Genomic DNA, 14,701 nt, shown 5'->3' on the forward strand with positions numbered 1-14,701 from the left:
GTACGGGCTGGGCTGTGCCAACGAACTCAGCCTGTTCCACGGAACCCCCGCCTCGGCTGTGGAACCCATCCAACACCAGAACATCGACCCCCTCCTCGCAGGCAACAACGTGGGCGCCATTTGGGGCAAGGGAGCTTACTTCGCTGTGGACGCCAAGACCTCGGACAACTACGCCTCAGCCAGCGACGAAGGTTATCGCTTCATGTTCATGGCTCGGGTCCTTGCTGGGCGCTGTGCTCAGGGCTCCAAAGGGCTGCAGAGACCGCCGCCTGTCGATCCCAGCAAGCCCAACGAGCTGGCCGACAGTGTGGTCGACCACATGACCAGCCCTCGAATCTACGTGGTCTTCCGCAACCAGCAGATCTACCCAGAGTTTTTGGTACAGTATGAGTAGTCTGCATGCTGGGAGAACGATTTCACAGGGTCAGGTTGGTACCTGTGTGGAAAAGATTTGGTTGATGGAAAGGACTTGGTTGATGGAAAGAACTGATTGGTGGAAAGAACTGAAAGGACTGATTGGTGGAAAGGACTGAAAGCACTGATTGGTGGAAAGAACTGATTGGTGGAAAGGACTGATTGGTGGAAAGAACTGAAAGCACTGATTGGTAGAAAGCACTGATTGGTGGAAAGAACTGAAAGCCCTGATTGGTAGAAAGCACTGATTGGTGAAAAGAACTGAAAGGACTGATTGGTGGAAAGAACTGAAAGCACTGATTGGTGGAAAGAACTGAATGGTGGAAAGAACTGAAAGGACTGATTGGTGGAAAGGACTGATTGGTGGAAAGAACTGAAAGGACTGATTGGTGGAAAGAACTGAAAGGACTGATTGGTGGAAAGGACTGATTGGTGGAAAGAACTGAAAGCACTGATTGGTGGAAAGAACTGAAAGCACTGATTGGTGGAAAGGACTGATTGGTGGAAAGAACTGAAAGGACTGATTGGTGGAAAGGACTGATTGGTGGAAAGAACTGAAAGCACTGATTGGTGGAAAGGACTGATTGGTGGAAAGAACTGAAAGCACTGATTGGTGGAAAGAACTGATTGGTGGAAAGAACTGAAAGGACTGATTGGTGGAAAGGACTGATTGGTGGAAAGAACTGAAAGGACTGATTGGTGGAAAGAACTGAAAGCACTGATTGGTGGAAAGGACTGATTGGTGGAAAGAACTGATTGGTGTCAGATCCTTTGAAGTTTTTCATTTCTGTAAATATCTGGCATTCCTAATTGGCTTACTGCTTGGGAAAAGACAGCATTCCTGGAAATGTGTGCATGTAGATAAAGCTTCTGGAAAATTAGGGCCTGTTCTGTTTACCTATGTATGTGTTGTGCATTGTCCTAAATCATTGCACTGAGAGGGGCAGTGCTCAGAGTTGCTGGGGCCATTTCACAGGGCAGGTGCTGTATTCACTCTATTACTTGGAGGGGTGGGAGGTGTTTATATTTTGGAGGTATATTTTATTGAGTTCAGTGTGTGTGTGTGTGTGTGTGTGTGTGTGTTTAATACATGTATCATTTTCATCACACACACACACACACACACACACACACACATATATATATATATATATATATATATATATATATATATATATATATATATATAAAGGGGGCCTCATCGCAGAGAACCAAGCCTTTTAGGGTTTTCAGGTTGCAAACAACAATTTACGATCCAGACAAACCTGTCAAAGTTTTTATGTTGCAAATGACTGTTTAGGGATTCTTAACGTAGTTGCAAATGACAGTTTTGAGATACTTAAAAGATCCAGACAAACCTTTTAGTTTTGAGGTTGCAAATGACAAGTTAGGGGACACATGAGATACACTCTTGACATTCAGACAGTGATTCCTGCAGTGATGTGAAATGCCTTGGTTTCATTATGTACTTGTGTATTGTGTATGTCTATTCTTACTTAATGTTTTCTTGTACATATCCCCCCCACCGCACCCCCCCAACACACAAATACACACACTCACAATTGCGAATAAGCACGCATGAATTTCAGATTGAGGGAGGACATCACTGCATCCTCAAAGTAGGAGAAAGTCCAGTTATGTGAAGCGAGTAGAGGATGAACTGTATTTTCTGGATAAATATGGCGAGTACCCTGACTTGAGATCACGCCGCGTGACTGGTAATTCCTCATCTTTAAATCATTGGCCAGATAGCATTGGCAACACAATACTCCAAACTCTAAGTTTGACATCAAGCTATTTTCAACTAGAACTGGCAAGATAGATAGATAGATAGATATGGATCCTGCATGTGCTCACAATTTTCTTCTTTTATCTGTTTGCTGTGTATAGTTTTAATTTCCATAATTCCTTTGATGTGCTTTATGTACACACACACACACATACACACACACACACACACACACACACACATGGTGTAGTTTTTGCACCTGTTTTAGTTTGCTTTTAATCTTATTGGTGTATGAATTCAAGTTTGTTGTGTAGAAAAAAAAACATTTGTGACTGTGTGTGTGTATGTGTATGTGCGCGCGTATGCATGTGTGTGTGTGTGTGTTGTTGTTGTTGTTGTTGCAGGAAATATTTGCATTGACGGTGGAAGTTGATACTATTTGCATTGACAGTGGAAGTTGATACAAAACAAAAACTTTACAAACACATGAATTGATTACAATATGATTACAGTTGCATATCCTGAATGTTTGATAAATAGTGAAATAACCCAATGTTTTATGAATTACAAAACAACCCCATGTGTTTGATAAATAACAAAACAACCCCATGTGTTTGATAAATAACAAAACAACCCCATGTCTCATTTAGCTATCTGGTATGTTTTGTTGAGCTTTGCTCTTTTTTTTTTTAAGAACTATACAAGCAACATATGTTTATATCAAAACTTGTATATGATACTGTATTTGTCATCAGACAGATAATATACAACAGTTGTGATAATTCAAATAATTAGTTTTCAGGATATATCTTTGAAGTATTTTTGTATCATCATATATACTATACTTTTTTATGCTGAAGATTTTTGAGTTAGTTCTGCAGTAAATCTTGCCTTTGCACACAGCCTATTTTCAGTTCTGTACATGGGGCTCTTTGGATTTCCAGAGTGCAGAATACCAGTTTCAAAGAAGCACAGACGGGCGCAATAGCCGAGTGGTTAAAGTGTTGGACTTTCAATCTGAGTGTCCCGGGTTTGAATCTCGGTGATGGCGCCTCCTGGATAAAGGGTGGAGATTTTTACGATCTCCCAGGTCAACATATGTGCAGACCTGCTAGTGCCTGAACACCCTTCGTGTGTATATGCAAGCAAAAGATCAAATACACACGTTAAAGCTCCTGTAATCCATGTCAGCGTTTGGTGGGTTATGGAAACAAGTACATACCCAGCATGCACACCCCCGAAAGTGGAGTATGGCTGCCTACATGGCGGGGTAAAAACGGTCATACACGTAAGAGCCCACTCGTGTATATACGAGTGAACGTGGGAGTTGCAGCCTACGAACGCAGAAGAAGAAGAAGAAGAATAGATTTGTGTCCACTTTTTGATGAAACTTGTTTGGGACATGGATTGAATAATCTCTTCGTGTGCATTTGGGGCTGGTGAAAGTGTCCATGAATATTTTTTGTTTTTTTGTTTTAAAGGTTTGTTTTCTGATGCTCTGTATTATTGTGCTGTATTGTGGATAAGTTTTAGATGTATACTCACCTGTATATAATCTGACTTGATTTGAGTGATAGGATCTTTGACAATTGTTTTGATGAAAATGTGTAACATGTGAAAATGAGGTGAGGTTATGCAGAATAAATATGGGATCTAAGATTGAATCTGTGTTGTATGTACATCATGCATGCATCTGCATCTGATTGAATCTGTGTTGTATGTACATCATGCATGCATCTGCATCTGATTGAATCTGTGTTGTATGTACATCATGCATGCATCTGCATCTGATTGAATGTGTGTTGTATGCACATCATGCATGCATCTGCATCTGCTTTGTGCTTCGTGCACCCCGCCTGTCCCTCTTTCTGACGATGACACCTTCAGTCTCTTTTGACGATGACACCTTCAGTCTCTTTCTGACGATGACACCTTCAGTCTCTTTCTGATGATGACACCTTCAGTCTCTTTTGACGATGATATGCATGCACTCAAGGCCTGACAAAGCCCGTTAGGTTATGTTGCTGTCAGGCATCTACCTAGCAGATGTAGGGTGGCACACATGGATTTGTCCGAACACAATGACGCCTTGTTGAGAAACTGAAACTGCCCCTTCAGTCAGTAACAACCATACGGCGACCAGTATCAGTATCAGTAGCTCAAGGAGGCGTCACTGCGTTTGGTCAAATCCATATACTCTACACCACAACTGCCAAGCAGATGCCTGACCAACAGCGTAACCCCACGCGCTTAGTCAGGCCTTGAGTGCATGCATATCATCGTCAAAAGCAGCTTGTGTGCAGGGTTGTGGCTACATTCACCCCCGCTCCCCATCCCCCAAAATCCACAGAGAGAGAGAGAGAGAGAGAGAGCAGCAGCAGCAAACCAACTCATTAGGTTGTGTTTTTTTTCTTCTTTTTTTACTACTACATTTCTTCACACACGCATACACATCCTCATACATTCAATTACTTTAATCCGAATAACAAGGACTGAATGACACATCTTGAAATCATATCAATGACCCCACTGAAAACTGACAGAAATAAAACGAACTAAAACCTTCACTTCACTGAACACAAAGAACACAACCATTTAAAAGCAGCCCCCTAGAATAAAGTTGCAGGGGTAGGGAAGGAGAGAAAATGCTAAGAGGCTAGACTAAAGTTTTAGCACTAACATTAGCACCATAAACAACAATAAGTATATATCTATATAACAAACTATGCTTGGCATCATTCCAGCATTAAAATCCCAGCTGCCAGACGTACAGAAGATGAAAATGCCGTCTGTCAGCAGGTTTTAAATAACCATTTGTCAACCACTGACCCGGGTGAAGTCGTGACGTCATTGTGTGACTTGGTGTGGCGGCGTGTCATACTGGAAACTTTACAACAAGATATGGTTTGATTCAGCAGTCATCAGTGTCTCAGATAGGCCTCAGCAGTCATCAGTGTGACTGTCTCAGATAGGCCTCAGCAGTCATCAGTGTGACTGTCTCAGATAGGCCTCAGCAGTCATCAGTGTCTCAGATAGGCCTCAGCAGTCATCAGTGTGTCTGTCTCAGATAGGCCTCAGCAGTCATCAGTGTCTCAGATAGGCCTCAGCAGTTATCAGTGTCTCAGATAGGCCTCAGCAGTAATCGGTGTTTCAGATAGGCCTCAGCAGTCATCAGTGTGACTGTCTCAGATAGGCCTCAGCAGTCATCAGTGTCTCAGATAGGCCTCAGCAGTCATCAGTGTGTCTGTCTCAGATAGGCCTCAGCAGTCATCAGTGTCTCAGATAGGCCTCAGCAGTCATCAGTGTGTCTGTCTCAGATAGGCCTCAGCAGTCATCAGTGTGACTGTCTCAGATAGGCCTCAGCAGTCATCAGTGTGTCTGTCTCAGATAGGCCTCAGCAGTCATCAGTGTCTCAGATAGGCCTCAGCAGTCATCAGTGTCTCAGATAGGCCTCAGCAGTCATCAGTGTGCCTGTCTCAGGTAGGCTTCAGCAGTCATCAGTGTCTCAGATAGGCCTCAGCAGTCATCAGTGTCTCAGATAGGCCTCAGCAGTCATCAGTGTGTCTGTCTCAGATAGGCCTCAGCAGTCATCAGTGTCTCAGATAGGCCTCAGCAGTCATCAGTGTGTCTGTCTCAGATAGGCCTCAGCAGTCATCAGTGTGTCTGTCTCAGATAGGCCTCAGCAGTCATCAGTGTGTCTCAGATATGCCTCAGCAGTCATCAGTGTGTCTGTCTCAGATAGGCCTCAGCAGTCATCAGTGTGTCTCAGATAGGCCTCAGCAGTCATCAGTGTGACTGTCTCAGATAGGCCTCAGCAGTCATCAGTGTGTCTCAGATAGGCCTCAGCAGTCATCAGTGTCTCAGATAGGCCTCAGCAGTCATCAGTGTGTCTGTCTCAGATAGGCCTCAGCAGTCATCAGTGTGTCTGTCTCAGATAGGCCTCAGCAGTCATCAGTGTCTCAGATAGGCCTCAGCAGTCATCAGTGTCTCAGATAGGCCTCAGCAGTCATCAGTTTGTCTGTCTCAGATAGGCCTTAGCAGTAATCGGTGTTTCAGATAGGCCTCAGCAGTCATCAGTGTCTCAGATAGGCCTCAGCAGTCATCAGTGTCTCAGATAGGCCTCAGCAGTCATCAGTGTGTCTGTCTCAGATAGGCCTTAGCAGTAATCGGTGTTTCAGATAGGCCTCAGCAGTTATCAGTGTGTCTTCACCTGGCGTGGCTACACAATCCTTCGCCAGATCATCATCTGCCAAGTCCAGCCACACACAGATGATGGAAAACGCTAAGCAGAAAAGCTTGAATTTGCATCCCTTTATTTTAAGGAGTAAAAGTTGCTGTTTACTGTTGTGTTTTTAAAATGCTCCCGACCATGGCAGGATTTTGTTTTAAAATGCTAAAAAAATACTTGACAGCGATGGTAACAAAATGATGTCACATTGTGATACCTGACTGAAATCAGCATCACATCTCGTATAACAGTATTATTAGATGTCAGCTTTCGCAAGTAACTACACTACAATGACAGCATGATCCAGCTTAAAAGGACATAGTTCTTGTGTAAGTACTGACTATACGTCTACTCGTAATGGCATCACAGCAAGACCTTGAGTGTAGGTCTACCTTTATACGTCGTGACATTAACTCATTCTACTCATCACTTCCCCTGTGGACCAGGTACAAGTATTCTCGTACCAACACACTGTTCTAATTTCGTTCATTCTTGCTTGCTAGACCACTTACAGATTCTGGAAGCATGAATATGAAGTTTTGACCGATTAAATCAACAATTCTTCATTGATTTTCTCCGTTTTAGTGATCCAGCCTGTTGTGCAGTGGTTTCATGCAGTGCTGGTCCAGGGGAGTTGTAGCAGGCACGTGGCTGTGGGGCAGAACGAGTTAATGTGCTGCTGGGCAGACTGACAGACTGTCAAGACGCGGAGTCCATGCAGGAAAAAACCATCAGGCTTGCAGGTCTTTCTGTCTGTCTGTGCCTCTCCCTAGCCGCATAAAATATGGTACACTCACACACACACATACTGAAAAACAACAGCAAAAACCAAACAAACCACTAGCGACCACATCTATCATCCACCTCACATCCCTTAGTATTTACATTTCTCAGATTTGCACAGAGCATGTAAATGCACAAAAAAAGAAAGAAAGAAAAAAAAAAACAACTTTTATCGTTGACTGTGATATCATACCATAATTTATATCTCACTGATATCTTCAATATACCTAACTGATATATCATCACATATCTCACCATATATCTGACCGATATCTCACCATTTAGAAACCTGCTAGAATCCGTGTTCTTACTGATTGTCAGTGGTTTTATTTATTCATTTATTTAAGGTGCTGCACCATCGTCCTTGGTGGTGTTAAGGTCACAGTGACCTTTCCACTGACGTTTTGTAAGAAATTCACATTGAAATTTTAACTCACTCCATACGAACGGCGAAAGAGACGACGTTAACAGCGTTTCACCCCAAATACTATCATCAAAATATTGCAAGCGGAAGGCTCTTATACTGAAGACGTGAATGTTGACAAAGAATACCACAATTCTGACGACGGAAGCTAAAGGTTGGGTCATTCAGACACCCACTGGACATCCGAGGGGTCTGTGTAGAGCAGAAGAGAGGACTGGCCGTACTGAGTGAGTTAAATGTCAAATAAGAATACGATGCTGATGGTTATGATGTAACGCAAGTCAACGAAATTCACAAATCTCAATTCGAACATAAACCTTTTAATAAACTTGCTTTGCACTTCATGCAAGTGAAAGGGAAACCACTATCTTATAATAATCAGTTATGAATGTATAATAACTAAATGTCCTCTTGTGTCACTGAGTCAAAAGGTAAACCCAAAGACGAAATAAAAAGTGAAAGAATAAAAACAATTGCTTGTGCTACAATGAAAAAAGGAAAAGGTGAAATAAAAATGAAACCCGTGAGAGATAGAGATGCTCGGGTTGGACAGTACAGCAGACATCAATATCCAAGTGTTACAAGCAAAGAGTAAAGACAATACGGAAACAAAAATTGGAAGGTGTACTACTGGGGTCAAAAGACACATTTCACACGAGATGAAGCTTTCTAAATATCTTTGCAGTCTTCAGAAAAGGGACCTTGTAAGTAAACAAATGTTACGGTTAACAAACTGGCAACAGCGTGTTGTAGAAAACGATAAAGAAATACAAGAAGTTTCAACTTCTTGTGAAAATCCTTTTAGCACAAGAGAAGAAGAAGACGCGATGTAGAATATTGTAAAAAAATAAAACCAAAAAAAAAAACAAAAAAAAAAAAAACCCCGTCTACCTAAATGCAAGCAACGGTCATGAGAAGGTGAAATTACATCAGACAAGGCGAGCCAGGAAAGTCCTTGGCACTGATGGTTTTGGGGCATGTTTTTAAAATGGAAAACATCCATCGGACTATTTGTTGTCAGGGCTTTACATGAATCTTATTAACATCCTTAACTCACTTTGTTCTGCCAGTTAACTCCCCTGACTTTCCCCACATACCACCCATTTGTATGGGTAAGAAATAAAATCGCAAAAAAACTATTGTTAGAATTTATCAACTGAAAACTTCCACAAACTGATCTGTAACATAACGAGTTAGTTGGGGACAAAACATAAAACTTACTCCCTTCTTATGCTGTTGGGGACAAAACATAAAACTTACTCCCTTCTTATGCTATCACACAGTGAGATGGTGAAAGTATCCGCATTTTTGTTCGAAATTTGCACACACTGATGACTTGCAAACGAATCCAGGAGAGCACACATACTGACTTTGAAACAGAATAAATTGTCTGCCTTGTGACTGAGACGAAACTGGGTCAGACGCCCTTGTTGACAAGCACCGTTCTCGTGAACCAGTCACCTCGAAAATAACTCTCCTGCCCGCAAGCACAGCAACGTACAGTGCATTTATTGGTCGCAGTGGAGAGTGGAAGGGTCAGATAAGATATTCTTAGCACATAACGTCATTATGGAAATTAGGAGCCATACGAAAAGTTCAAAACTATCTAAAGCCCCGATCGGGGCCCTTCGTCTGAAACGGTTGGAACCACACATTAATAACTGGTGTCCTGTACCACTTCTTGATGCAATTTACAAGACAGGATCTTGGTGCATTTGAAACAGTCCGGAAGACTCAGTGAGCGTCATCCCGCACTCCACCCTTTCTCCACCTCCTGACGTCAATCCTGTCATCACATCCGCCCACTTCCTTCCCGAATGTAAACCAGTCACCATGACAGCAGCACGTGTACAGACAGTATGTGAAACACCGTTTATTTCATGATGCTCGAGAACCAGAATGATGACATGCCGCCATGGAGATGCATTTGGGTTTTGAGACCTTGTGACCGAGTTGTGCTCCAAGACAGTCTTTTCATTGTAGATCTCGGCAATCGGATCCTCAAGATACAGCCACTCTCAGTGTTGCTATTCGAGCAAGACTCACAAAGACACATCCATGAAGTGACTGACGCTCAGTCGTGTGGTTCTGGTCTGACCGAAGAAAAACACAACACACGGTGAAGCTGATAGATCCCGCGATTATAGTTTTCTTTTCCGGTTTGAACACCTTAGCTCCCAATCGTCACTCCATGTTGCAAACCACGGAGCCATGACCGCTTGACAATTTACCTTTATATCATATCATTGAATGTAAGCTCTTTAGATTCTTGGCTGCTTGGCCAATATCTGTCATTCAGGTGGTCAGCAGGTAATGATACATTCCAGTAAAGGAATGTGAAGAACTTTTTCAAATATGACAGCTTTTTTTCTTTCTTTTTTTTTTTTTTTTTTTTTTTTTTTTGGTGGTGGCGTGGTGGGGGGTGGGGGTGGGAGTACATTTGCTGATATGCTTTCTTTGTGATTTTCTTCTGTTCAAGGATTTTATATCAGTCCTACTTTGTCTCCACAGACCACCAGAAGGCGGCGTTTTTATTTCAACGATGACACCCTGGAAAAGTCTTCATCACTACTGCTTCCAGACACCATTTCTGTGACTTGAGGTTTCCCGTGAAAACGAAAGGACGGCTGTTTCTTGATGGGTCTGGATTTGGTCCGCAGTACTGAAGCACGAGCCCGTGTAGATGCCAAGTATGGTTTTGTGGATGACTTTGGTTTGGCTTTTGTCGATGCACTCTTAAGTTTCAATCCAGGAATCGCACACACCTTTCTTGACGTGGAATCTTGACTGAGATCGGACTTGACCGCGTGTGTTGTGGGCATCACAGAGCTAGAAGCTGAGAGGTGAGCAAATCTGAATTCAGGTGAAAGAACGTGATCATGCGATGAACACCTGCAAGCATTGGTGTTCGTGTCCTCGTCAGGCGACGCAGGGCGCGTCTCTGTCACTTCTTCTGCAGCTTCTTCAGAAATGTCTTCCATTTGCGGCACCAGCAAGTTTTCTCCGCGATGAATGTCTTGCGGTCTGGGTTTTACCTTAACGACTGACGGCCCATGAGATGAACCCACTGACGGCCCATGAGATGAACCCACTGACGGCCCATGAGATGAACCCACTGACGGCCCATGAAATGAACCCACTGACGGCCCATGAGATGAACCCACTGACGGCCCATGAAATGAACCCACTGACGGCCCATGAGATGAACCCACTGACGGCCCATGAGATGAACCCACTGACGGCCCATGAGATGAACCCACTGACGGCCCATGAAATGAACCCACTGACGGCCCATGAGATGAAATTACAGGGCTCTGTGATTTTTTATCCAGTGAACTTGTTCCGCTAGTGGATGGTACGTCAATAGATTCGGGTTCTCTGGCAGAACGAGGACGATGCGGCAGATTTTTGCTGGTGTCTGTGTTTTTTGTTTGTAACCGTTTCTTCGCTTTAGTATCTTTTTCATTGTGGTGTAAAACATCACCATCTTTCGTGTCGTCTTTTTGAACGGATGCTCTGCTCTCCATGTTGGGACGTACCAGTCCGCCAGTCTCTGTGTCATCTTCTTTGTGACGTAACAGCCCGCTAGTCTCTGCGTCATATTCGTGACGTAACAGTCCGTCAGTGTCTGCGCCACTTTCTCTGTGACGTAACGACAAGACGGCGGAAACGTCAGAGTCGCGATCTCGTCGCGCAATCATTTCAGGTTCATCTTCCGTGGTGCTGGTGTGGTCGTAGTTGGCGTACCAAGTGCGCCACTGTGGACGCATCAATTCCTTGTGTCTTTCGTAGACCAAGTGACAGAACGCCTTCAGGTCGGCATCGTCAACGTTTTCATTGCTTTCCGCGTCTGAGGTGCTGGTTTCAATCGCGTCGCTGTTCTGTTCGTCAGTCGGAAAGTCCTGTGGCATCTGCACTCAGACGGGGTGGGAAGGGGGAAGAGAGGTGGGGTGGGGTTGGTGGGTGTGTAAGGGGTGGGAAGGGGGAAGAGAGGTGGGGTGGGGTTGGTGGGTGTGTAAGGGGTGGGAAGGGGGCAGAGAGGTGGGGTGGGGTTAGTGGGTGTGTAAGGGGTGGGAAGGGGGAAGAGAGGTGGGGTGGGGTTAGTGGGTGTGTAAGGGGTGGGAAGGGGGAAGAGAGGTGGGGTGGGGTTGGTGGGTGTGTAAGGAGTGGGAAGGGGGAAGAGAGGTGGGGTGGGGGTTAGTGGGTGTGTAAGGGGTGGGAAGGGGGAAAAGAGGTGGGGTGGGGTTAGTGGGTGTGTAAGGGGTGGGAAGGGGGAAGAGAGGTGGGGTGGAGTTGGTGGGTGTGTAAGGGGTGGGAAGGGGGAAGAGATGTGGGGTGGGGTTGGTGGGTGTGTAATGGGTGGGAAGGGGGAAGAGAGGTGGGGTGGGGTTGGTGGGTGTGTAAGGGGTGGGAAGGGAAGTGGAAGAATGGGTTTGATGGGTGTGGAAGGGGGAGAGAGTTGGGATGGGGTTGATGAGAGTGTGTACGGGGTTGGAAGGTGGGGGGGTGGGTGCGGGGGAGGGGGGCAGGATTTATGTCAGTATTTACTATTACTACTACTATTACTATTCACCAAAATCACATACAACTTACACATTTATGATGCAAGTACTGGAAATAATACATCTGCATTACTGTAAGCACTCTTTTCATTTCTGTTTTACTGCAACGCGAACACACACTTCCACACTGAACATCAACAAAACAAACCGAATATCAACTTGAAGATGAAGGAACTTGACATCAACATGAACAAACTGGGGTAACTGGACACAACCTGAAGACATTGAACCTTAGCCAGAACAGACTGAACATCAACCCTCAGAACATGTCTGCACCAATGATCAACATGAACAAAAGCAACCACAAAAAAAACAACCCCAAAACCCCCAAAAATACACCGCAATGGCCATTCGAACATCGCGGCACTTAATGGTAAGCATCACTGAACATCGGTTCGTCCTCATTCGGAATCGGTATAGACGTATTGAGCGCCAATAGGAATACAGTGCACGTATATAAAGACACAACAAACATTAATACAAATATACTGAACGTAAACAATCAAACCCAAATAACTTCACAGGAATGAATACCAAATTGCTCTTGAAGCAATCTACTTTGTCTAATTCCCAATAACAAAATTAAGTAATCGTTTAGAATCAAACAATTTATGAGCAAAAGAACAAGCCGGTTGTTGAAAAGGTTTTACTGCCACAGACCATATTTTCGCGTTGATAAAATATGGTTATACCACTGAACTATGAAAAAAAGAGTTATAGTTATGCATGTTTGAAAGACGGGTGTTGTTGATGCTGCTGGTGTCCTACTATTGGTTTCCTCCATTTGAAGATCAGTTCCTTAGCACTTCCTCCTCTGCCATCCACTACCACACTGCCTCCGTGAACTTTTCCACCTTCAACTTTTCCTGATTTGAAAAGCCTGCGAGCATGACTTTGCTGGAATGGCTGATTGTGTGATGGTTGTGGTTCACATGCAGCTGCCTTTTTTACTTGTCAGAGTGACTGACGGCGACTGTGTCTACTGAGTTGGCCATTTTCCGGAACGTCAGATTGAACTGCAGAAGGCAAGGCGTTACGAGCATCGATCATGGCGTCTCCTCTTGCTCGGCTGCTGTGTTATCCAAGCCTTCTGACTTCCGTTTTTGAGAGAATTTACCACTGCGTCTACTTCTCGGCGAAGTATCGGGAAGCCATGTGACAGGTACGGGCCGATTAGCACAGCTGGGTCACTCTAGCTGTCGCAGTTACTCAGATCAGAACAGTATTCATAAAACAATGAAAATCTAAAGGTGTGTCCTTTCATGTCATCTTCCGAGACAACCTGCAGCACACCGCTCCTATGTAAGAATGATTGGTTCCACTGTTCATAATTATTATAGATGTATAACTTCTTGTCACATTTAAACTTGGTATTCTTAGGAAAGGGGAGTGGGGGTTGGGGGTGGGGGTGGGGGTGAAACATGTAACGAAGTTTTATCTGTAAAACACTACACTCAGACATATGTATGTTACAGTAAAGGTGTGAAATCCTTGACTAGTTTTGGGACTTAGTGTAATTTCTGATTCAGTCAGTGATGTGATGAAATCACTCAGTTGTTTTTCGGGATTTCGTTAAGTCTTCACACACACACTCACACACACACACTCACACACACACACACTCACACACACACACATACACACACACATCGTACAAAGAAAATGAGATCAGTGCAAACACAACACGTACGTAATAAAAGCGGCTAACAGAGCTTTTCACCAGAGCATAAACTGTATCTCTGTGACATGTTTGAACAAGACATGCGGGGGACGAGACTTGGATCTGCATTGCAACTTTGATTCAAAACGTCAGCATCTGTTGGCTATGCAAATCGTGCGGTTTGAACTGTTATGATTTTCGATTTATATTTGTTCGTATCCTGTTATGTACTACCCGCCAGCACACCCCCACCCCCACCCCCCCATCCCCCCGCCCATATTCCTTGTGACCCCGGTACACTTGGTAATAAAGACATATTCTATTCTATTCTATTCAGTGAAGCCTTTCCTGTCAGATACAGATTATACCATAACTTCTGCACACACACACACACATACGCACACGCACCCACTCACTCACCCACACACACACATACACACCTGCCGCTGAGAGAGAGAAAGAGAGAGAGAGAAGCGAACAGACATGACTTCCACAGCACAGTCCATGCCAACCGCTTACGTAGCCGTAATTACGCTCCGACTTCCTCGTGGCACCGAAGTGGAGACCACGATTCCTGCTAGCTTCCCTTCTGCTGGTTTTCGGGAAAACCTTTTTCCTGCAAGTCGCTCCGCAACATTTCTTGCGCCACTGTCTAAATTTCGACCTCGGCTTCGGCTTCGGAGTGGCCAGTGGGTGCTCGGCCTCGATGGGATGGGCGGTCGGTGTGGAGGCGGTAGATGATTCGGATCCGTACTCGGAGCTGCTGCCATACTCCGAACTGGACGTTTTGCCCAGGTGCTTGTGCATGATCTTGATGGTTGAGGGCTGGCCCACCACGGCGTTGATGTAGAGCGAGTGGAAGTTGGACACCATGATGGGCGTGGTCATCGTCAGCATGATG

General features: G+C 44.5%; 1 protein-coding gene across 4 annotated transcripts in view; it reads left to right on the forward strand.

Moving 5' to 3' along the window:
- The window catches only part of LOC143302114 (E3 ubiquitin-protein ligase mind-bomb-like), a 54,107-nt gene extending 50,300 nt beyond the window's left edge, over window positions 1–3,807 (forward strand). For all 4 annotated transcript variants that reach the window (XM_076616650.1, XM_076616652.1, XM_076616651.1 and 1 more), the window contains one exon: window positions 1–3,807. This exon is cut by the window's left edge and continues 24 nt beyond it. In XM_076616650.1, coding sequence (XP_076472765.1) covers window positions 1–394 — 394 coding nt within the window. In that variant the 3' untranslated portion in view covers window positions 395–3,807.
- The last annotated feature ends 10,894 nt before the right edge of the window (window positions 3,808–14,701 follow it).

This window comes from Babylonia areolata, chromosome 28, assembly GCF_041734735.1.
Source record: "Babylonia areolata isolate BAREFJ2019XMU chromosome 28, ASM4173473v1, whole genome shotgun sequence".
NCBI lineage: Eukaryota > Metazoa > Mollusca > Gastropoda > Neogastropoda > Buccinidae > Babylonia > Babylonia areolata.